Here is a 23766-nt window from a genome sequence, read left to right on the forward strand (position 1 = left end):
CCTATCACCTTGATGTGGTCCGTGCTGCTGGTTGTGGTCATATTGAACTTTTGTAGGACTAAACTCGAACATCAGTCAAACACATGTGTCTTAGGTTTAATCTTGTACTGTTGGGAAAATATAGCTTCATGAAATTGGTTCATTCTTTATGAAAGACCCTGTATTTGAACTATAGGGCACTGCAAAATCACCCATTACAGTGATATCTGGTCTTTTATGTGAAACATTTCAGTCAATCAAACTGTTCCTGCCCCAATACAGCTTGAACCTGTTATTGCCCAATATGTTAGCAGGATGATTATTATTATTATTATTATTATTATTATTATTATTATTATTATTATTATTATTATTATTAGCGTATTCTCCCAATAATGGAAGACGTTAAGCAAACAACTCAATCAAGCTTTCTTTGGGTTCTTCTTGTTCTTCCAATAGGCTTTCATTCTCTCTGAGAAGGCTTGTTTACGTTCTTCCGACCATTTCGGTCTGCACTGTTTTTGCTTTGGTTGCTCTGATGTAACTTCCCACTTGTTGACTTTGTGTCTGAAGGTGTCTCTTTCTAAAATGTCTGTTGCACATATGTTTGCGTTTTTGAGGTCCTTTCGAAGTTCGTCCAGCCAAGGTGTTGAATTCTTAAGTGAGCTAACATAACTTAATATTCTTTTTGACAGTCGATTTTCTGGTAATATTTTTTTTTTTCATAACCAGATTTTGCCATATTCTTTTCTCACCACTTTGATTCAATAATATTAGTACTGGTAATAAAAAATAAAAAACACACACAAAGCAAACTTTAAAATAATTAAAATCAATGTAGGTAAGTTAAATATAAACATGTCAATTAATATAGACTGTGATAATGACAGATATCTTACATGATCTCCAGTTCCAGCTAGATGCAAACAGATGGGTTTGTAATTTTCTGACTTCCATTCTCTTGGTAATATTACTTGGAAATATGCAGTTTCAGATTCCTGTGGTAACAGACCAGGAAGATGAGAAACAAATGGTGAGATGAACTTCCCTTCCAATATCCTGCAATCTGAGTATGTTTCTTCCTAGAAAATAAGAAAGTAACACAATTAACACTCATTGACCTCATTCATTAAAAAAAGAATCTTGGCTTTACTCACTCTAGCCGTAAAGAATGGCCAATCCCCAGAATACTTGGTGCAACAATATCAGCAAAAATTAGCAGACCTGCATGAAAACCACAGTATCTATTGTACCGGTACTTCCAACGTGAATTGCTGGACAACCAGTAGAAAACCCACACATCATCATCGGCCAAATTTCACTGTTCTTTACTTCCTATAATATGCTGAATTGAGCATGTTGTAGATTGTTATTATGAATAATGGCAAAATTGAACAATATTTGAAAGCACCGGGTCACAATTTTACTGACACTGTTCTTTAAAATTAATGTGGGACATACTTTTAAAATGTGACAACATCCTTATTGGTGACAAATAGTGTGGGTACTAATTGTATTGTAGAACCAATAATCTGGGATGAATAATCGTAACTTCTCCCTTTTTTACCTTTCCCGTTACTCTTACCTTCCCCCTCCAGGGAAAACTTCCCTGCACATCTTCCTTCTGCTGTTCTACCTGCAGTGACTCATACACATTCCTCACAGATACCTCTCCTGAACTCACCCTAGACTAAATCCCTTGACCCTCAATTTCTTTTCCCTTAAAACATTAGCTCAACCATCTTCCACAACTTCTCCTCTTCCTTCCTGTTTACCAACCGTACCCTGTATATTAGTTTAAAAGATACGTACATTCATTCTTGTCCTCCATTAGAACAACTTTCACATTTGGGAACTAATCACCTCAATTGCTAGCAGATTTAGTATATGTGTCAAGTATTCCTATACCCCTTGGCATTAATTTTGCCCAGGTTATGCCCCATCAAACATGGGTCTTTTCAAATAGGGAGAAAAAGAAAGACCTTGTTCTGAAAGATCTAAGTGTGTGTATAGGGTTTGATAGTTGGTCAAATGTTCACAATGAACCTATAATATTCCTTAAGGTAATCACCAAATTAGGTGATGTTTATTTGGTGGACACTGTTGACACATCTGGTCATGCACACACTGCCAATTATCTGGCCGAAGTGGATGCTAACAGAATTCAAAAATGTGTTAAGGCGCAAAGTTCATACTGTTATTATATATAATGCTACCAACATTTCAGAAATATGTCTTCTTCTTGAAAATGACGAAGATTTGGATGTAATGCTTATGGATGCTTGGGACATGCAATAAATCTGCAAGCAAATGATATTTAGTTTCCAAATGTGAGAGAACACTTGATAAATGTAATCAAGTACTTCAGAAACAACCATTTATCTAATGCATGTTACAGAAAATGTGGTAACACAAACTCATTCTCCCAAGTGAAGTGCACTGGAATACCACACGACAGACTGCCTGGAGATATAACTTAATGGCTTGCCAACTCTGTTAAAATTTTGTTAAGAAAACCGTGAGACTATTGATAAAGCAGTACAAACAAAAGTGTTTCTAATTTTGTATTAAAATGGAATGTAGAGGACATGCCTATTGTCACTGTCCTTGATGCAGTTCAGAAAAACAACTGTACTATTTCTGAGTCAGTATATCCCTCAAAGAATTTTCGAATGGAGTTTGAAACTAAAAACGACAAATGTCAAAATATAAAAAAATAATTCATAAACAGATACAATATGCCTCTAACACAAGCTCATTTCTTCGATTACATGCTGGAGCCAAAGTAAAGAATTCAGCACTGGATTTAATTGAAGAGGAAAAGAAAGCAGCATTTGGATTTGCAAAGTTAACGTATTCATCAAGTTCACTTCTTTCAATTAACTGTCAAGTTTCGGTTAAAAACCTTCCCTTTTCAAGAATTACTTTCTGAGAAAGAAGTCTCATCATATGTTACAACCTTTGAGTAGTGGTAAGTCAAAAGAATGATTTTAATAAATGCAATGACAAAGTTTTTCCCATTATTGAACAGTTACTTGCAGCACAGGCTTCTTCAACTAGTGTTGAAAGAATCTGTTCATCGTTTGGGTTAGTACATTCAAATTATATAATAGATTAGCAGATGCATGATTTTTTTTGCATTAACAATAAATGCAACAAAAAATACATTCAATCACATTAAAAGGTCAACTAAATATGTTTACCTTGTCAACACTGTTATGAAATTTATTACAGTCTCAATATACCAAACATGTTCTCTTCTTCAGTGGCTTAAACTAACATTACAAATCTCATAAGTTATTATAATAAACATTTCTTATAGCACTGGGCATATCATGTGCTTCAATTATTTCAATGAAAATGCAAATGAGCTTTGAAATTATGTTAGCTACTATTCTTTTCTTCTTTCTTTGGAAGATATTCATACAACAATTTTATTTATGAAAGGAAGATGCTAAAGACATCATATAAATTGAAAATGAGCCTTTCAGAAAAGAATCTCTGTTCTCATATTAATAGGAATGAAAACCTGTGGTCTTTTATGTATTACTGGTTCTTCAAGGATAAGACAAGGAAATGATAAATGGATCTGTAGCATAAGACTAGAGGAGAGTGTTGACTATGTTACTCTTTTTCTTTCTTTTCTTCCCTACACATCTTCTTGCTAATTTAAATAAAATATTATTTTCATTTCATGGTTTGTTCAAATTTAAATCATTGTTCCTTTTCTGTGCTAAATAGATTCAAATCTTTTCAAGTATATCCACAAAGTTTCCTTTAATAGTCGTGTGTAAAATTTTCATTTGTCGATGTCAGTTAAATTATGAATGTTTCATATGTTCTCCTATTGCTGAAAATCTATGTTGTCTGATGGAATTTACAAGTTCTTCATACCTAATCTCCAAAACTTCTTCCAGACTTTCCCCTATATTGCTTATTACATTCTTGGTATGTTATACAGTAAGTTCCTGATTTATGATATTTATTCTCCTTATTGATAATACTGAGTGTTGAATAAATTATTATTATTATTATTATTATTATTATTATTATTATTATTATTATTATTATTATTATTATTATTATTATTATTATTTGTTCTACATGCGACTTTTTTTTTTTTTTTTTTAAAGCTTTCTTACTCAAAGGGATCTTAAGTTCTTGAAACATGTTCATGTATTGAAACTGTAGTAAATTTCATATTGGTGTTGACAAAGTGGACATGCATATTTATTTGACATTTTAATACGATATATTGGTTGTCAATATGGATCAATTTATTACTGACCATTATGGTTAAGATTATCAATCATATGGTTCTGGTTAAGAATATATCAATTTTACTTCCGCAAATTAAAGTGAATTAAAGTGATAAGGACAATTTAAAGCAAAATATACTTATTTTGCAATAAGTGCAAAACTGCAGCGAATTTAATAGGAAATAGTGAGCTTGAAATTGTATTCAAAAGTTATGTGTGTGAAGATAAATGGAAGAAATAAGAAGTGTGACCTGTGGGTGAACGGCCTTCAGGAAAAGACATCAAGGACAAAGTCATCGTCCCTGTGGGTGAAGGGTCATCAAGAAGAGATTAATTTTGTTGTTATAAAATCTGTTTCAAAGTTGGCTAAGTATGATGTTTAAAATTATAATTGTGGATTTGGACTGAAGAAGAACGTTAATTATGATTTTTTTTTTAAATTAATTAGAATAAGGTTTTGAGGACTCTCAACAAAGACATTACCGAAGAATATATTGAAAGTTTTTTTTTAAATTATTGTAAATGACTGGTATTTAAAATGTTCTGTGGTAAATTGCAACTAAAACTGAAAGCAAATTATATAAAGGTATTGTGACCGTATCGGCACTATGAATATTTATTATGAAATTAATATGTGGGAAGTATACAAGCTTCGAGTTCTTTGTCCGTACGGGAGCTAAGTTGCACCATATTGTGCAACATCCCCAACTGGCTGCCGCCGAACTCACGCGTTTCGTAGCTGAAGAAATCCCCAAAGCGAGAGCGTACGATGAGGGAAGACAAGGAAGAAAAATACATCTAACTCCGCCCCTAAAACAAACACCGACTCACAGTAGAGCCGACGTGAGAAGGTAATTTTGGAAGCATATTTGGTAAAACGTCGCCTAAGTTAAGCATAAAACACATGTCAAAATAACATCGACAATATTTGGTCCTTGGCAAAATTATAAATCAGACTAATATAACATAATTTATGAAATTACGCCACCAAGTAGTTATGTAAGCGGCTGGAACATACCCACGTTAGCCGTGAACCGGACCGCCAATAGGGATTCCCCGTCGGAGGCCTGATTTAGATGGCCAATTTATAATTTAACTACTGATCGTTTTGGGTTCTGCACTACAGCAAGTAATAGTGATTGACGGGCCACACAATCTGTCACATCGGTAATTACCGTAGACCTCGTGAATCTTGAGATCTAGAAATTGGAGTGGGGACCATCTCTTGGCTTACCTGCCACCCTGTGTGAAAACATATAAGCTTCCCCTTGTGAGGGTGAAGGAGTAGTTGATACTGAGTCTCTGAGGCAGCCACACGGGTTCTGTGGTCGCACTGTGCTTTGTCTTTGTGGAAAACTGTGAAAGTAAATGGGAGTGCGGAGAATGAATACATTTCTAGTGCATTATCAGTGGAAAACTGTGATTAAACTATAGTGCCATATAAACTATGGGTCGGTCACAACGCGCCGGACATCTGAATAAACTGTGTCGTACATTCGCATCGCGAGACCGTGACGTTGTATCGTGCCAAATGTCGGGTGAGAAAAACTATTCTCTATTCAATGTCTTGTGATGAGCCCGCAGTGTGCACGTGAATAAACTGTGAAATCATGTGGATAGACACACGGGTATCGAAGCAGGGAAGTCCATGTAAGATAACATAAATATAACTCAAATTTTAAACTGTATTGGAGAATTACGGAGTGACAGTCTTTGTGTGCAGAAAATCAGACATCCAAGACAGGGTTTTGAACATAGGAATCCAATATCACAATCTATTAAAATTGCTTAAACTGTAGCAGTGTCGAAACAGTGGTTACTGTACTAGCTTGGTCTGATTAAAGTAGCAATCCCTTTGCCGGAATCGGATTAATAAATATTTAACTGTCATACTGAGGGTGAATGCTATCATTGCAAGTGGAAAAATAAATGACATTTGGAGAAAGAGTCTTTCTGAACGTGGTGTGATTAGTAATGTTCCAGTGCTCATGAACTCAAGACCCATGGATACCTCAAGAGTCATCGAGGGACGTTTGGAACCCATGGTGTACCACAGCGGTAACATGGAGTAGGCTAACCCTGTGAGCCTTCCGAGGCTCGAACGATGGAGGACCCGTCACAGTGTTGAGTACGATTTTACAACTTTGTGAATGCCAATATTCCTTATTGTAAATAGGTAGAGAATGTAAGGACAGGATTAGTATAATTTGATAAATATTAAATTGTAGCTTAAAGTGGTCAGTAGGATTTTTATTTTGAATTATGTGAGATATCTGGGAAGGAACCAAGTGAGGCTAATTTCAAGCACTTTAGTCTGATTTATTTAACTGCATGGCCATGTGTTGGTTTAATGTGTGGTTAAGAGTGCTTTAGGAAGGGGGAAAATCTTTTAATATTGGTGTTAGTTTAATGTAGCAGTTTTACTCTGAGTTAATTATTCAATATGAGTCAGGAAGCATGACGATAGGGTCTTCACCACTGCCAGTGGACAGTATCCCAAATGAGGGAATAGAAAAAGCACTCTATTCATAATGTAAATTTGTAGTGTAGATTGCATGTTAGATTAAGAATGGGCTGTATACCCTGTATGTGAAGAAGACGACGTGCCTGGATTCGAAAGTCTGTCCTCCCAAAAAGTAGCTAGGCCCATATGTACTTTTTTTATTTGAGATTTGATGCTGTATTTAAAGTAAACTTATTTCATTTTATTTTTACAATCTTTGTTAGAGGTACTGGTAAATTTTTAGCTTGTGAGCAAGGGGAAACCGTGGTTAACTCTCCGATGTAAGGGGCTGTGTCTGAACCCCGGTCTTCTGTGAATTTGAGATGAATCAAAATGATATCTTGATCTTGATTTATTAGTTTCATTATGCTCCGTATCGATATCTATCATATATCATAGAAAAGAAAAAAAACATCCACCTAATCAATATAAATATTTATTGTAACTCTTTGAATTACAGTACCGGTTTTGACTTCCTACGAAGTCATCTTCAGCTGTGTTACACCCTTACATTAGTTACAATTTGGTGTTGTGCCTTGCCAAATGATTATGTGTAACAGACATTGGCGTGTTTCAAAGTGGTTAGTTTAATGCTCCTAATCTTGAATATGTCTATTGACCTAAAACTCGTGTTGATCACCTTATTAAAATATTAACCATATAAACACTTTTAAAATGCTCACAACACTTGATAAAAAATACTTTAAAATATATATGTCTTATTACAGTCCCAATATAGCAGGTAAAAACTTGTTCTTAAAATAAGTTGACATCTTGCATTGTTATTGAATCATCCAGCATGAGAAGATTATATGCACGAGTTCGTATGGGGTATTTTTGTGCTATTATGCACCTGAGTTCATATGGGGTACTTTTGTACTGTTGGAATATTATTAAATACATGTATAGTACGCGCACCTTTTCTTGAGCCCTGGTTCCCATTCGTTACTATGGAGATCCGGGCTCAAGAAAAGGTGCGCGTACTATACATATGAAGGTGGTATGTGCAGCTGAAGTTGTTGATAGTCTTGAAAGCGTTAAATGCAGTTCACTTGAGTGTGTGAAACCAGTAGCTGGCGGTGGCTCTTTCCCTGTCTATGACTATTGATAAATATTGTTGCTGAGTGGTTGAGAAGCGTACAATCTGGCTGCCTGAAGTGCATTATAACGTGTAACCAAGTAAGATATGGATTACAATAAAAAATATTGTTATATTATGATATCATTTTAGCTCTAAAACATGCACACATCGTCCATCGTAGACAGAGGTAGTTTCACGGCACACCTTCAACTGTACAGTCAATTAAACACATATCATAACACAACATACATAACATAAGACAAAACAGCCCTACAACTAAAGGTACTCCTTCCCCCCCGTCAACATTCACGTGTACCAACCACCGTTTATTTTACGTGGGCCCTCCCCATCACATTACCACAGGCTTCAGGAGTACCTCTGACTCAACCTCAAAGACATTACCGACCTACTTGCACCTTGCAATACGTACCCATGGCCAGATACCGTACCTGTAACCTTGAGGAGTCCTTCTTAGTACTTCCTTTTATTTTGATACCCTAGGTCAGGGCCTCTCAGAGTGCATTGCACGGCACAAGGTGCAAAAGACGACCACTAGGTTGACAAGAGTGCACACCCCCACTCCTGGATTTTAAGTAATAGCACTGTCTCTCTCTTTTCCTATGCCTGTCTTCCCCTTCCTCACTTGCTCTGCAGTGCTCCACCAGCCGAGCAGAGTTGAGCCAAGCTTAGCCGAGTTGACCCGAGACAAAACGCTGGTCCAAAAAGAGCAGAGCCCGGCCGATGCATGGTGCACAGAATGTCTGCACCTCAGTTTGCACGCGTGAGATTTTGGGTGTTTGAAAGGCCCTGCCATAGGTTAAATTCAATATGAAGTACTGATTAAACATCAGCCTTGTTTTTCTCGGTACTTTGGGATTCCAAAAGAGTGTTCTTACTTGCTGGTAAAAGTGAGAACTCTTCTGCACACTATATGCCACCTCCTTTGTGGCTAGTGTGTCCTAAGAAATTGCACTGCTGAGGTATGCAAGGTTTTCCACACTTTCCAGTGGATGTTTCTTAGCATGATGTTAGTTCCTCTCCAGCTCACTTGCTAGGCCTAAACATTAACTGGAAATGATTTTCTGTCAGGGTTATCTCCCTTAGCCTTTAGTAGTCCCTGCCATGTCTTCAAGGCAGCAAGCAGCTTCCTGTTGAATTTGTGTCATACTTCTGCAGGTAGCACCATATACTATCTCATACGGTAGCAGAATGTACCTGACATGACCACCTCTATTTTATTTTTTAAGGAGCATTTTCTACTTTTTCTCTAATTCCAAGATTTTGCCACCATGGGATATAAAATTGTGATACCTTTATTATTATTATTGCATAGGTACTTTATCTCCTGTCTATAATATGCACATTTGGAACATCCATCCCCCATTAAAAGATTCAAAAACGATATATAAATAGTGGCTAATAATTTAAAGAAAAAAGGTCTGTATCAAAATAAAATTTGAAATGGGGAACAACAAGTTTAAGTACAAACCTGTTCTAAATCTAGGAAATACACCATATCATCACTTCCAGTGCTCAATCTGGGGACTGTCACACGTAGCTACATGACGATAATATCAATTCGTATTTCATATACTTTCATAGTAGGCCTACGGCATTTCAAATTGTATATTTCAGTTTGATCTCACGAATATTATGAACTAGGCTAGCCCATACATTTCAGGAATGTAACTTACCTTTTCTATGGATATTGGATAGTCCCTAGGAACCAGTTTAAAGCACGATTCTCGGTTGGATACTATCTTCCGGAAGGCAAATAACCTGAAAATGAATAATTAAAAAAATACCTGTTAACACAGCATTGCTGTAATTACAAACTTACTTCTTTATTTCGAACTTTACTGCTAAACACCAATTTGTAAACATATAATAAAATAACCATTACAAACCTTTTCAAATTTTCCGGTTTCCCCCAGCCTTTCGTAAAGAATTTTGTCATTAAAATACTTCGATAAACATGATCCAGACGGCTGCCTGAAGGCATTTTTTCCACTGATAAAGCCGATAGTTACGGGCCCATGTCAAATACCGGATCATCAAAAAAAATAAAACAAAACATATTCAGAGAACATCACGCGAATAATCTACACGATTTACCTATTCAGTTCAGTAGGTACATAGCCTACAGTGAAATGTCTATTGAAAATTTAACATACGACAACGGACCTAACGTCAAATCCTTGACGATATGGCTGCGATTTCGCATCGCAAGATTTGCGAACAGCACGTACAAGGTCAGAGAATGTCACAGACAAAGATCATTCAAATGGATGAGTATATCTTTCTCTTGACCATTCTTCTCCCATGGGTTTATGGAAGGCTTTCAGTTCGCAAAACGGGTATTGATGGAAATGATAACGTATTCAAGTACACGTAGATCACTAGAGTAATTCATTACAGTCTACGAAAGACTGTTTATGCCCATCAGCTGATATACAACTAAAACATCTTTATTCTTGACGATCTTTGGCAAGCCCATATGGTATTTTATTTACGTGTAATAATAGGATCACGATTGGTGCAATCTTCGTTGACATTCGCAGGACACTTGCGCCCTTGCACAGTCCTTGTTAAAGTAAACAAGCAAAGAGAAGGTAAACAAGCAAGTTAGTAAACAAATATCCTGCAGTCAGCTGACAGCCGGGCTGGCAGAGTCTGAAGGTAAATTTACTAGATTAAAGTGAGGAAACATTTTATAAGATTTATTTGTATGCTGAGAATATAAATGGATAAAAATGGCAAGAAAGAAAGGAAACAACTAACATTATAACTATATAAGGCAACGAGAACTTCCATACTGTACTATTCAGTACAGTGAACAGTAATATCGGAAATAGCTTGGTTGAAGGTCAAGCGATAGTTCAAGGGCTGGCAGCCGGTGCCTTGTAAAGAGTATGGAGAGTAGAAATAGAAACAAAGCATCTACCCACACATTCCCTTTGGATCTACCCGAGCTTCAGCCTTCTGTAAAAATCCGTCTGACTACGGAAGGGTCTTTTATCACAGAAAGGTATATGCGGCATGCGATGTACAGTGACCTCCATAATTTTTCGGACAGGCGGAGTTTTTGTATATTTAACATACTGTAAAAATGTTAATAACAAACACACATAGATTATATTTTGCTTACTCCAGAATGAATAGTTTCACGTACAGATACCAAAAATAAATATGCACGTCATTTCATGATACACAAAAAATTTGAAGCTTATGAATGTAATTACAATAATACAAAAATTGCCTGTTTATAAATATTCGGACAAAAATGCAAGTACGACAAAAATATGAAGGATGGAGTCCATGTAAGAATATTAATACTAAATGATTCTTCCCTTTCTGCGAAACACGTCAGTCAGGCGTCTCGGCATGCTCTTGTGGTGGAATGGGACAATTTTGCAGCCGTCTCTTTACATCAGCTTTGAAATTTATGGGAAGTTTCCGGATGTTGTTTTCCAATATATCCCATAAATTTTTTGCTAGTTGTTTTTTACGTCGCACCGACACAGATAGGTCTTACGGCGACGATGGGACAGGAAAGGGCTAGGAGTGGGAAGGAAGCGGCCGTGGCCTTAATTAAGGTACAGCACCAGCATTTGCCTGGTGTGAAAATGGGAAACCACGGTAAACCATTTTCAGGGCTGCCGGCAGTGAGGTTCGAACCTCCTATCTCCCGAATACTGGATACTGACCGCACTTAAGCGACTGCAGCTATCGAGCTCGGTATATCCCATAAATTATTTATGGGGTTAATGTCAGGACTTTGTGGGGGGAGGATTCACAACTTTAGGACAGTTGTATAACAACCATAGCCGTACATTATAGGCCATATGTTTCGGGTCGTTGTCCTGATAAAATTTAAAACAGTTCCCATATTTTTTGTACTTTTCTTCAGTTTTTTTTTTTTTAAATACGAAGATACTGGCGGTGGTCCATGTTTCCGTCCATAAAAACCAGCTCATCTTCTCCTTGAGCCGACATACAGCCCCAAACCATGTTTTACTGTTGCCATCATATTTCTGTGTCCAAACTATGATGCACCCATCTAAGCCAGAAACGCTGAATTTCGATTGATCACAGAAAGTTACAGTCTTCCACCAGTTCAAGTCTTTGCTAAGATGCTCCTTAGCAAATCATTGTCGCTTGATCCTATTTATTTTGGTGATGTAGGGCTTCCTTCTTGCAGTTCACCCGTGATAACCACCTCTATGTAACACCAAATGCAGTACTCTACTGTATTTGGTATACTGTATTTGGTAACACCCTCCAGATTGTAGGCCCACTTGCACTGATCTTTCCAAACTCGCTCTCATCTGCAGCAGCAATAGTGGTTGTAGTAAGCCGTGGATTTCTTTTCACTTTTCTTACTACTGCCCTCTCTTCTTTCCTAGTAAGGATCCTCGGGCTGTGGCAGATTTTCAATTCTGTCTAGAAATCTGTATCGGCATATAATATCGTCAACAGTACTTTTCTTCTTGTTCAGCAAATCTGCGATTTGTCGACATGCTTTCCCTTTTCTTTCTTTTGTTTCCCATTTCACTCATGAATCGTTGCGTATGCTTCGTGCATGATGAAGGCATTGACAGGGATCTGCCTGCACAGCGCATAACAAGTGCAAAGCATGCCTTGAGTAGCTAAACATCTCCTGTCCGAAAAATATTCAATAGCAAATTTTCGTATCTCAAATAAGTAAAAGGTATTATTACTCTGTAAACTCAACTACAAATCGCAGTTGTATAATTACAGTACCTCGAAGTGCATTCAATTTAGAGTTCAGTAATTTCGTATTTATTACTTGTTCTTTCTTTAATAGCAGGGATATTACATGTGGGGATTATTCTGTCCGAAATATTCTGTCACTGTAGGTATTCCGCTACTGTCATTAGGGGCTACTCCCCAACTTCTCCCATCTCGGTTGACGACCCCCAGGTCCGTAGCTGAGTCTCCTATTAATTCCATTTACGATGGTATTAGACGTGTGAAATCTACGCACTTTCCCTTTTCATGTTTTCATGCCCTTCGTGACCTTTCCCATTCCTTCGCCGATACATTTTCTTTTTTTTTTTTTTTGCTATTTGCTTTACATCGCGACGATGGGATAGGAAAGGCCTAGGAATGGGAAGGAAGCGGCCGTGGCCTTAATTAAGGTAAAGCCTGGTGTGAAAATAGGATACCACGGAAAAACATATTCAGGGCTGCCGGCAGTGGGGTTCGAACCCACTATCTCCCGATTACTGGATACTGGACGCACTTAGGCGACTGCAGCTATCGAGCTCGGTCGATACTTTTTTTTTTTTCCTTTTTTTTTTTTTTTTTTTTTTTTTGAGCTGGGGAAATTAAATTACCACCGAAACTGATGCACAGGTTACCTAAAGGTCACCAGTTCAGAAAAAAAAAAAAAAAAATCTCAACTGGCCTGTGGCCTCTGGGGAGACCTGGTGCATATCTTTCGAGCTGAGCTGACGCCCGTAGACGACCTGCGCGTCTGTGAGGATCGGGTCCACCTAAGGGTACGACCACACTGCATGAAACAAACAGCCTGAAACCGCTTCAGGCAAAATGTTTCGGCTGTTTCAAACAACTCTGCGCACACACTGCAGCAAACTCGGACAGTTGTCAAGATGTCGTCTGGAAAAGAGGATGTAAATGAATGCATAGTAGTGATGTGGCAGTGGTTGCTCTTAAATTCAAAATCACCACGAAAATGTTAGATTCGTCCTTTAAATGTTAAAAGAATTGAAAGTAATAAGCTAGTGTCCTTGACTATGGAACTATGGAGATAGATTTCTTAATTACACAGATGACCCCTGCAACTTTCGATCTTTCATTAAGTTTGATTGGGAACGAGATTACTAAACAAGACACGACTTTTCGGAAAAGCACAGCCCCAGAGGAAAAAACTACTTGTGACATTGAGGTGAGCGAAACAAAATGATAGAGCCTGTAGTGGGCTAAGTGGTTCAGACGGTTGAGGTGCTGGTCTTCTGACCCCAACTTGCCAGGTTCGATCCTGGCTCAGTCCGGTGGCATTTGAAGGTGCTCAAATACGTCAGCCTCGTGTCGGTAGATTTACTGGCACGTAAAATAACTCCTGCGTGACTAAATTCCGGCACCTCAGCGTCTTCGAAAACCGTAAAAGTAGTTAGTGGGACGTAAAGCAAATAGCATTATAATATCTTCAGTTTATTACTGCTTTTAATATGGGGTACATCGTGTTGCATAAGAGTGTACAGTTCAGTGTCATTTGATAAAATGTCGAAGAGTGTATCAGGAGCAGGAGTGACGGGATGGGAAGGGGAAGGCTCTGGTGTGGAAGATTCGATGACAGCTCTTGCTCCTCTGGATAGCGGTTCAGAAGTGTCATCGCATCTGTTTTAATCGCCGCTTTCTTCCATCAGATCATTTATTTACATCTCTAACTAAACTTTTCAAAAAACAAGAGTTGGGTTTTCTGTTGTCTTATGATGGGTTCTGCAACCTTATCAGCTGCTATTTGCTTTTTACGTCTTTGCGAGGATACAGAATGTAGAACAGGAGGCTCACCTTGACTTATGTTTGCTGCAAACAAGTAGCCTCAGCACAACTTCCGCCTGACTGAGGCAGCCTGGACCAAACGAAACGTTTTGTATCGGCAGTGTTGTCTGTCATCATTCGCTTCCGGTATTTCGAGGGCTATTGATTGAAGCAGGCGGCCTCAGGCAGCGAAACGGTTTAGTTTGGTTTCGTTTCACGCAGTGTAATTGTAACAGATGATTAATTATAATGATGAAGACGTCACAAAAACCCAAGATCCGAGTCAAAAGAATAAACCAATGAAAGTAAAAATCACCGACCCGGCGGGGAATCGAATTCGGGAAAGACATAGTAACTGAGGCAATTGTATTGCGTTTTTTTTTTTTTAATTTACACATGGCATCTCTTACATAAACGCCATCTTGCATAAAAAGTTCGGCTCCATGGCTGAATAGTTAACGTGCTGGCCTTTGGTCGCAGCGGTCCCGGGTTCGATTTCCGGCAGCGTCGGGAATTTTAACCAGCATTGGTTAATTTCGCTGCCAAGGGGCCTGGGTGTATGTGTCATCATCATCCTCATCACGACGCGCAGGTCGCCTTCGGGAGTCAAATCAGAAGACCTGCATCTAGCGAACCGAACATATCCTCGGACACTCCCGGCACTAAAAGCTCCATGCCCGCAAACGCATTTTATGTGGCCCTGGCCGAGTTTTTATAATTTATGTTTTTCGTAGATACCGGAAAAAACTAGAAAATAAAAACTTTTTTGTATTTTACGGTGAAAGATAAGAAAAATATCTGAATTATTCGTAGTTTTTTTTACATAATGTTTCTTTTACTGGGCTGTAGAAAAAATGTAAGAGGCATAATTATTCCCACCTTAAACACAGGTAAGGGTTAAACCAGGCATCGTCAATCGAGAGCAAAATGCCTTCGGAGCCAGTTTGCTCCCCGCTTTCGTGGAACGAGAGCAGCTTAGCGAGCAAGCAGGGGAAGAAGTAGGGAAAGTTCATGACGTAATGCGTACTGAAGGCCAGTGGAGCAAAGGTATAGCACATCTTTCTTGACAGGCTAGATTCCGACACGATATGCGTGAACTCATGTCAGGTGACATTCCGTATTATACGAACGTGCAGTGGTTAAGTAGAGGAAAAGTTTTACATCGCTTCTATGCTCCGAGGAAAGAAATAGCTCTCTTTATGGAAATGCAGAAATGCACAGTGAACCACTAGGAAAACTGAACAATGGAAAATAGATAGGAGATCTCACCAGCCACCTTAATGATCTTAATTCTTCCCTTCAAGGTAGATATCTTACCATTATTCACCTCTTTGATCGTGTTAAAGCTTTTAAGTGAAAAGTACTACTGTGGGAAAGACAGTTCGTGAATAAAGACAACGCATTTTCCCACTTTGACTGCAAAGTTGAGCCTAGTTCCAATCTATTCCGGTAAAATATTAGAAGAATATAAAGAGGTTTTAATGTCACTATATGGCGAATTTGAGAGTAGGTTTCACGATATTCAGGCATTAGAAAATGATCTGCAGGTGTTCGCTATACCCTTCTCAGTGGATGTGCAAACTGTTAGACCAGAACTGCAGCTGGAACTGATTGACTTACAGTGCGATACTGAAATGAAAGTAAGTTTGCAAACACAAACAGTCTAACTGAATTTTATGTTCGTTTTCCATGGGAGAGATTTCCTAGATTGTAGATATTTAATGCTCATATTGTAAGTATATTCGAATGAACTTATTTATGTGAACATATGTTTTCATTGTAAATCTAGACACAGAAGTCGGCTTACCGATGAAAACTCGAAATGTGCTTTGCGACTTGCCAGTACGCAAACGATAGTGCCAAACATTGATACAATACTATCTAAACGAGCCCAAAGGTCCCGTGAAGGAGGTGTTCACCAGTGATATGTTGTAGTTCGTGTGTTTAATTTGTTGTCATAGTCATAAATGCCATAAAAGTATTGAAATGTATGTTAATGAGATTGCAAAGAATGTGTACAAATCACACAAATTGTATTTTCTTTCGGTAAATGTACGTGTCCCAAAGCTTCAGTTAATCGTGAAAATGTATTTATTCAGGACATATTGCACACTGCTGCATGTTCCTTTGTCAATGAATATTTTTCTTGTCCTGTTATACTCTGTAATCTGTGTCCTGTTCGTCTCACATGATACATGCTCGAAATAATAATAATAATAATAATAATAATAATAATAATAATAATAATAATAATAATAATAATAATAATAATAATAATTTATTATTATTATTATTATTATTATTATTATTATTATTATTATAGCAATTGTTCATAATTATGGCAACATTTCCGAGCGGGAAGCCACGCTATGCAACCCGCCTGACTGACCTGACTGCTGCTCTCTTGTCACGTGACAGGCAGCCGTCCAGAGCAGAACAAGTACATGAATTTGTATACAAATACAGTAGGGACTGTAGTGTACTGTATTTGGTATATAACACCCTCTCCCTAGAGCAACTACGTTATGACGTCTGGATTAAACAACGAACCAACTTCAGCCGTTCATTTCTTGGAATTACAGCTGCAGACTTGCCTGGAGAGTGGAAGGCCCCCTGCATTCCACGGGGGAATAATTCGGCACAGTTATCTTGGAACATCCACATAAAATGGCCAGTTTATACCCGAAAAGTCTTTGAGAGGTTCATTGTGGTTTACTACTGTACGGTACTGTGAACTAGCGTTCTTACGAACTGCTGTTATTCAAAGTAGTTTTAATACCGAAATTTATTTGTGAACAAAAATGTCCCTTTCCAAACATAGAAAGGTGGATAGTGAGTGCCGTGGTTTTAAAGAGACTATTTTTGTATTGACAATAGTGGGAAAGTAATGTGTCTGACATGCAAGGAAAATATCTCCGTTTTTAAGGAATACAACATCAGGCGTCATTATGATCCGAAGCACAAACCTATATGTAATAAATACGATTGGGTATTACGGAAAGAAAAATTTCAAATTTAATGAAAGGTTTCACCGCTTAAAAACAAACGTTCACGAAACAGATCGAGGAAAATATAGCTGCAGTCCGCGCTAGTTATGAAGTTGCACATTTATTAGCCGCGAAAGGGAAACCATTTTCTGATGAGGAGTTTGTGAAGAACTGTACCGAATGCTTTCCGTAATGGAGGAAATGTGTTCTGAAAAGAAGAAGCTGATAAATTCGGTCAGCTTATCGCGGAGCACAATAAGGAGAACGGAAGAACTCGGGGCTAATTTGTGCTCACAACTATGCGAAAAATCTAAATCATTCGAGTGCCTTTCGTTGGCTTTGGGTGAAAGTAATGACGCCCGTGATACAGCACAACTTTTAATTTTTATTCGGGGATTGACAAAGCGTGTGAAATAACTGAGGAGCTGGCATCTTAAGAAGCATCCATGGAACTACAACAGGCGAGGTTTTGTTTCTCCAACTGAGTGAATGTAAACGAAGTACGGTAACAAGCGTCTTATTGCATTAGTCTTAATCTCGGGCAGATTTGCCTTCCGCTCACGTCAGGGAATCGCTATCGATTCCAGAAGTGGTGATAAAGATGCTGTTTCCCATAGGAACCTGAAACATAATAATATAATAACCAATAACGGACCAATTATATTGGTATTATCCAGAAGTGGTATCGCTACTTAGAATGTTTCTTAGTAGATTCTTAGTAGTTTCTTAGTAGATTAAGTGAATGCGGAGAAAATTAATTTGTTCGAAAATCCATTTGCAGTTGATGTCGTTGATGCACCTGTGCAACTACAGATCGAATGAATTGAACTTCAGTGTTTTTCCCAATTAGGCCTAAGGGACAAGTTCGCGGAAGAAAATCTTATTAACTTTTACAGGGCGCTTAGTAATAAAAACATTTCCGGATTTCTTAAAATTTGCGAGAAAATTCTTGTGCGCGTTTGCGAGTACTTACCGGTACATTTGTGAACAAACATTTTAAAAAATGAAGTTTATAAAATCAAAATTACGTTCCCGGATCAGTGATGAACACCTACATTCCATTCTGAGGGTGGCTGTGTCAAATCTATCTCCAGACTTTTCAACACTGTCACTTCAAGCGAAGGCCCAGGCCTCTCATTAATAATGGTAAGTTTATCCAAACTGTATTTGGTTTATCCCAAGTTACAGAGTACCGGTACCATACTTATTGTTGTGGGGTAAAAACTACCTTTATTCTCGCTACTAAACACTATTTAATGCTTACAATAACAATATGCATTTATTTTGATTTAGAAGCGTACAACGATTCGTAGTTCATCTTTGTAAAACAACAAAAGATCCCAACTCCCAATCTACTCTCTTGAAGTGCGTTTCTTTGCTTATTTCAAAGCCCTCGAAAACAAATCTAAGGAGTAACAAGAATCAAAGAGGTTACACTAACTGATCTCACACAACAATTGTTTACTTTTCTCAGTTTGTTTTGTATTGTGGTTCAGGTTATTGTTTATGTTGCCAAATAGCCGTGTGAGAGCTTGGTTGGTTAATTGGTTGGAGAGTAAAGACGGGGCAAATACTAGTGATGTGCTTGAGCCCGGTTCGAGCTGCTCGAACAGATGACGTCAGAGTTCGAGCAAGTTCGAGCTTTTGTACGCGCCGCATTCTAGCGCTTTGCTTTAACTAACACCCAGCAAACTTGAGAAGGATATGTATGTAAGAGTATTATGCTGGACAGTACCGGTTCGTTCTCTTTGCTGTTACTTCAGTGTCTTTTGTACATAATATAATTTCGACCCATACCTATATATTGGAGACAATCAAAATTTGTATTTGTGCGATGAAATCTCCATCCGTATAAACCAACTGTCTACTAAAATGAGTTGTTTGGGCCGTATAAATACAGAAAAAGGAAACCATTAAACGTGTCGTAATAGTTAAATATTTGAATGGTTATAAGACTAAAAATGTATGATATTTTATCTTCAGTTGTTGTTGTTGAGATATTTCTCGCTCGCCTGCATGGCTCAATGGCTAGCGTGCTGGCCTTTGGTCACAAGGGTCCCGGGTTCGATACCCGGCAGGGTCAGCATTTTTAACACCATAAGATGTTGTCTTGTTTTATTTGTTCCAGATGGGTTCCAAAACTATCGGACCGATTGACCTGAATTATGGTAAAGGATACAGCTTGAAATCTTGAGTCACTTTTGATTTTCATATACATTTTAGGCAATCAGACAGCAACATTGCTGCATAATAATATTTATACATGTATTTGTGTACACGATTGATGAGATGTCAATCCACCGAGCTCGATAGCTGCAGTCGCTTAAGTGCGGCCAGTATCCAGTATTCGGGAGATAGTAGGTTCGAACCCCACTGTCAACAGCCCTGAAAATGGTTTTCCTGGTTTCCCATTTTCACCCAGGCAAATGCTGGGGTTGTACCTTAATTAAGGCCATGGCCGCTTCCTTCCCACTCCTAGCCCTTTCCTGCCCCATCGTCCCCATAAGACCTGTGTCGGTGCGATGTAAAGCAACTAGGAAAAAAAAAAAAACAGGTCAATCCTTTCGTACTCAAATTCTTCTATACGAGCAAAATAGGTGAATCTCTCCCAAGGAGTGGATTCAAACCCCCGAACATTGAAGACAGAAGGAGAACCTCGCCTGCCGCACTGCACAGCTGTTGGCCAATTGTCGACCCATCATGTCCCACACATGCTCAATAGGACTGAGGTCCGGGGATCTGGCGGGCCATTCTAAGGTTGTGATGTCGTGGAGAGCTTCTCTGGAGATGCGTGCAGTGTGAACCCGGGCATTGTCCTGCTGAAACATCCCATTAGCAATGTTCGCCATCATAGGGACAACCACTGGATTGAGTACCCTATCAACCTACTCTCGAGCAGCCATAGTGCCCTCAACAACCACTAATTGTGATTTCACGTTAAAGCTCATAATGCTTGGTGTTGGCCTGGTGTGCCTCTCGACAATAAGATCTGGGCGGCCCTTCTCCCCGGTAAGTCGGCGCACACGATTCCGGCGATCACTGCGGGCAAGACAGAAGCACGATTCATCACTAAAGACGACCCTATGCCATTCGTCGACCCACGTCGATCTTTCTCGACACCAGGACAGCCTTACACGTCACTGTTGTGGGGTTAATGGAACACCTTCTGCAGGGACACGGGCTCGTAAGCCAGCTGCATGCAGGCGATTACCAACTGTTTGTTGTGTAACGTGGAGTGCCACAGCTGCTCGAATTTGCACTGCTGTTGCATGGGTTCCATCCGGGCCATCAGAATGATGTGGCGATCTTCTCTCACAGTTGTCTGTCGCACTGGGTCTGTGCCATATCTGCGAGTGTGGGTACCTTCATTTGAGCCCTGCTGCCATACACGTTGTACCGTAGATGCCTGTCGGCCAACACATGCAGCGACAGTCCTTAGCGATAATCCAGCCTCACGCAGCCCAATTATCCGAGTCCTCTCAAACGGCAACAGTTGTTGATAGCGTGCTCTTCTCTGTCGATTCACAATTAAGTATTTAATTTATTTTCCACCTAGTCGATACAATGATTGCTTAAGGCAATTTTTAATGGTCAAAAGTAGTACATGTTTCGTATATTATCAACATCTTCAGCCACATAACACTGTTTAGATGAAAAATATATAAAATTGACAAAGTAATGCTTTAGAGGAAGTGTCCTTAAAATTAACATAAGATTGACAAGATTAAAACAAACAAATAAATCAAGAGAAAATATATAAATTATTTCTACAATAGAAAGCAGTCGTCAAGGAAACACTTGTAAAATATTCCATAGAGAAATTGTCCTAATAAATATTCTTTTCTTAATAATTCATGAAAAAAGATCAATTTATAAATTAAAAATTATACAATTTATAAGTAATTATTGAAACGAAGAAATCCTGATATCACAGTGCGGCTCTTATTATTAATGTAGATGAAAATATAACTAATTCCTAGTTGTCAAATCTTATTAAGCCTGCTTTCCTTTGGAACAGTAACTCATGTCATTTTTTCACAGTTTTGCGCCGGGTGTAATATTGATGATGCAATCTTCCTTGCTCTTGCACCTGAGGAGGTGGAGGAGCGGGGGATATAGGTGTGTCAAGAACTTCCTTGCTGTCACCTATAGCTTCAACTGAGGAGGAACAAGTTGTAGGGCTATCTGTAGGTGGAGAAATTCCAATTCTTTTTTCGTGATCCTTCTCAAGCATTTTCAAATATACTAGAATTTGATAATATAATGGATTCTTATATTCTACAGCCTCATTAAGGTTATCATTTTTCTTTACAAGTTGGTCTAGATGAATGTACAGGTCTTCATATGTGTTCATTAAGCTGCCCTTTTTTAACTTTTTTATGATGGTCAGGTTTTGTTCTATGTTGGTAAATTTATGACCTGTGGCAGTCATGTGTGATCCCATTGCTGAGAATCTTCTATGTTTTTCAGCATTCACATGTTCCAAATATCTAACTTTAAAATTGCGGCCAGATTGTCCTATGTATGTATTCTTACATTCAAAGCATGTGAGTTTATATATTCCGGAATCAAAAAATTTATCTTTTTCCGAGAGATTTATTGTATCATGGTTGAAAATACTATGTTTCATGTTGTTATTGGTGGAAAATGCAATTTTGAAATTTTTTCTCTTAAATAAATTTGTTATTACATGAATGTTTGGATTATTATATGTGAACTTGATATATTTTTCAGTTTTACTAGGTTCGACTGCTAATTTAGATTGTTGCTTCTCCGAAAATTTATTAATTATTTTATCAATCATGTTATTGTTGAAACCATTCAAGAGGGCTTGTTGTCGGATAAACAACAGTTCTTTATTCCTTTCAGATTTGGATAAAGGAATACTAAACGCTCTGTTAACGTAACTATAATATGCTGATCTTTTCTGTGCCTCAGGGTGTAACGAGTTGTTCTTGATAGTGGTCAGTGTGAAAGTGGATTTTCTGTGTATTTTGAAAGAAAATCCTTTTTCTTCTCTTGTTGTGACTATGTCCAGAAAATTCAGTGATTTTTCAACTTCTTCTTCTAAAGTGAATTTTATATTGGAATCCAAATTATTCAATATATTTAAAACTTTATTGCTATCGGTGAGTCTGTTATCTATTATAGCGTAAACATCGTCCACATAACGTGTCCAAAAATCCAAACCCTGTATTTGATTAATAATTTTCGTGTGTTCCAAATAGTCTAAGTATATATTAGCCAATATTCCTGATGCTGGGGCTCCCATTGAGAGTCCTTTTTGTCGGTAAATTTTATTATTAAACGTAAAATAATTTTGATTTAACATGAATTTTAAAACATTAATAAAATCTTCAATTTCTGGTATGCTTACTAATTTGTTCTTCGTTAAATTCTTCTTAATGATTCTGATAGTGTCTTCTATTGGAATGTTTGTATACATGTTGGTTATGTCAAACGAACATGTCGTGTGAGATGATCCAAGTTTAAAATCTTTAACTTGATTGCAAAAATCCACTGAGTTTTTGATAGGTGTTTTACAATGAAATACGTATTTACTTGATAAGAAATTATGTATAAATCTAGAAGTTTTATAAATGGGGCTATTTTTGAAATTTATGATAGGTCTAATCGGTTCTCCCTGTTTATGTAATTTCGGTAGTGCTCTCGCAGTCGGGAGTCTAGGGTTCATATTTATTAATGTTTGCACATCATGTTCATTAAACAAGAAAGACGTGCTTTTTAATAGTTTTTTAAGATCCCTCTGAATACGTGATGTCGGGTCTTTATCAACTGTACTAAACGAATTGTTATTAAAAAATGTTTCTGTTTTTTCAATATAAACATTTCTATCTAGGGCCACAACTGTTCCTCCTTTATCTGCTTTTGTGATAATTAAGTTATTTCGTTTGATTTTTTGTTTCAAGTTATTAACCGCATTGTTGGTGCCTCGAAGTGATTGTAAACCTTTTACTAAAATAGGAATTTTCTTCTTAGCTTCATACCTTATGTCATTCTGTAAGTCTACAGGTAGATTCTGTATTGCTGTTTCTGTTTCAGCTAATGTGGTGATTAAATCATAACTTTTATTTGAACTTGGCCAATTGAAATTAGGGCCTTGACTTAAAACAGAGGTTTCTTCTTCATTAAATTCTATCTCAGACAAGTTTTTAATTGGAGGTGGATAAACACTATCATCAAACGTAACATTAGGAACTAACCTTCTTTCTTCTCTATTAGATGCTAAATTTTTCAACTTAAATAATTTATTATCCAAAATTTCTTGTTTCATTTTAAGTGTGTTCTCCATTTTTTCATTGATATGTTTCTGGAAAGAATCCCATTCAAGAGGAAGCAAGTTCAGTGGTGCTGAGAGGTGCGCGAAGTACATTTTCTCATTAAGAAGTTTCTTTCTTTTATACATAA

At 37.8% G+C, this 23766-nt stretch overlaps 1 protein-coding gene across 1 annotated transcript in view; it reads right to left on the reverse strand.

Annotated features, from left to right (window-relative positions):
* The window catches only part of LOC136867462 (protein ABHD18), a 114086-nt gene extending 103993 nt beyond the window's left edge, over positions 1-10093 (reverse strand). The window contains exons 1-3 of the mRNA XM_067144669.2: positions 9730-10093; positions 9517-9601; positions 879-1061 (exon numbers count right to left, since the gene is read on the reverse strand). Of these exons, the coding sequence (XP_067000770.1) occupies positions 879-1061; positions 9517-9601; positions 9730-9824 (363 nt within the window). The 5' untranslated portion in view covers positions 9825-10093. The remainder of the gene's footprint in view (positions 1-878; positions 1062-9516; positions 9602-9729) is intronic.
* Between the last annotated feature and the right edge of the window lie 13673 nt (positions 10094-23766).

Source organism: Anabrus simplex, chromosome 3 (genome assembly GCF_040414725.1).
Source record: "Anabrus simplex isolate iqAnaSimp1 chromosome 3, ASM4041472v1, whole genome shotgun sequence".
Classification (NCBI taxonomy): domain Eukaryota; kingdom Metazoa; phylum Arthropoda; class Insecta; order Orthoptera; family Tettigoniidae; genus Anabrus; species Anabrus simplex.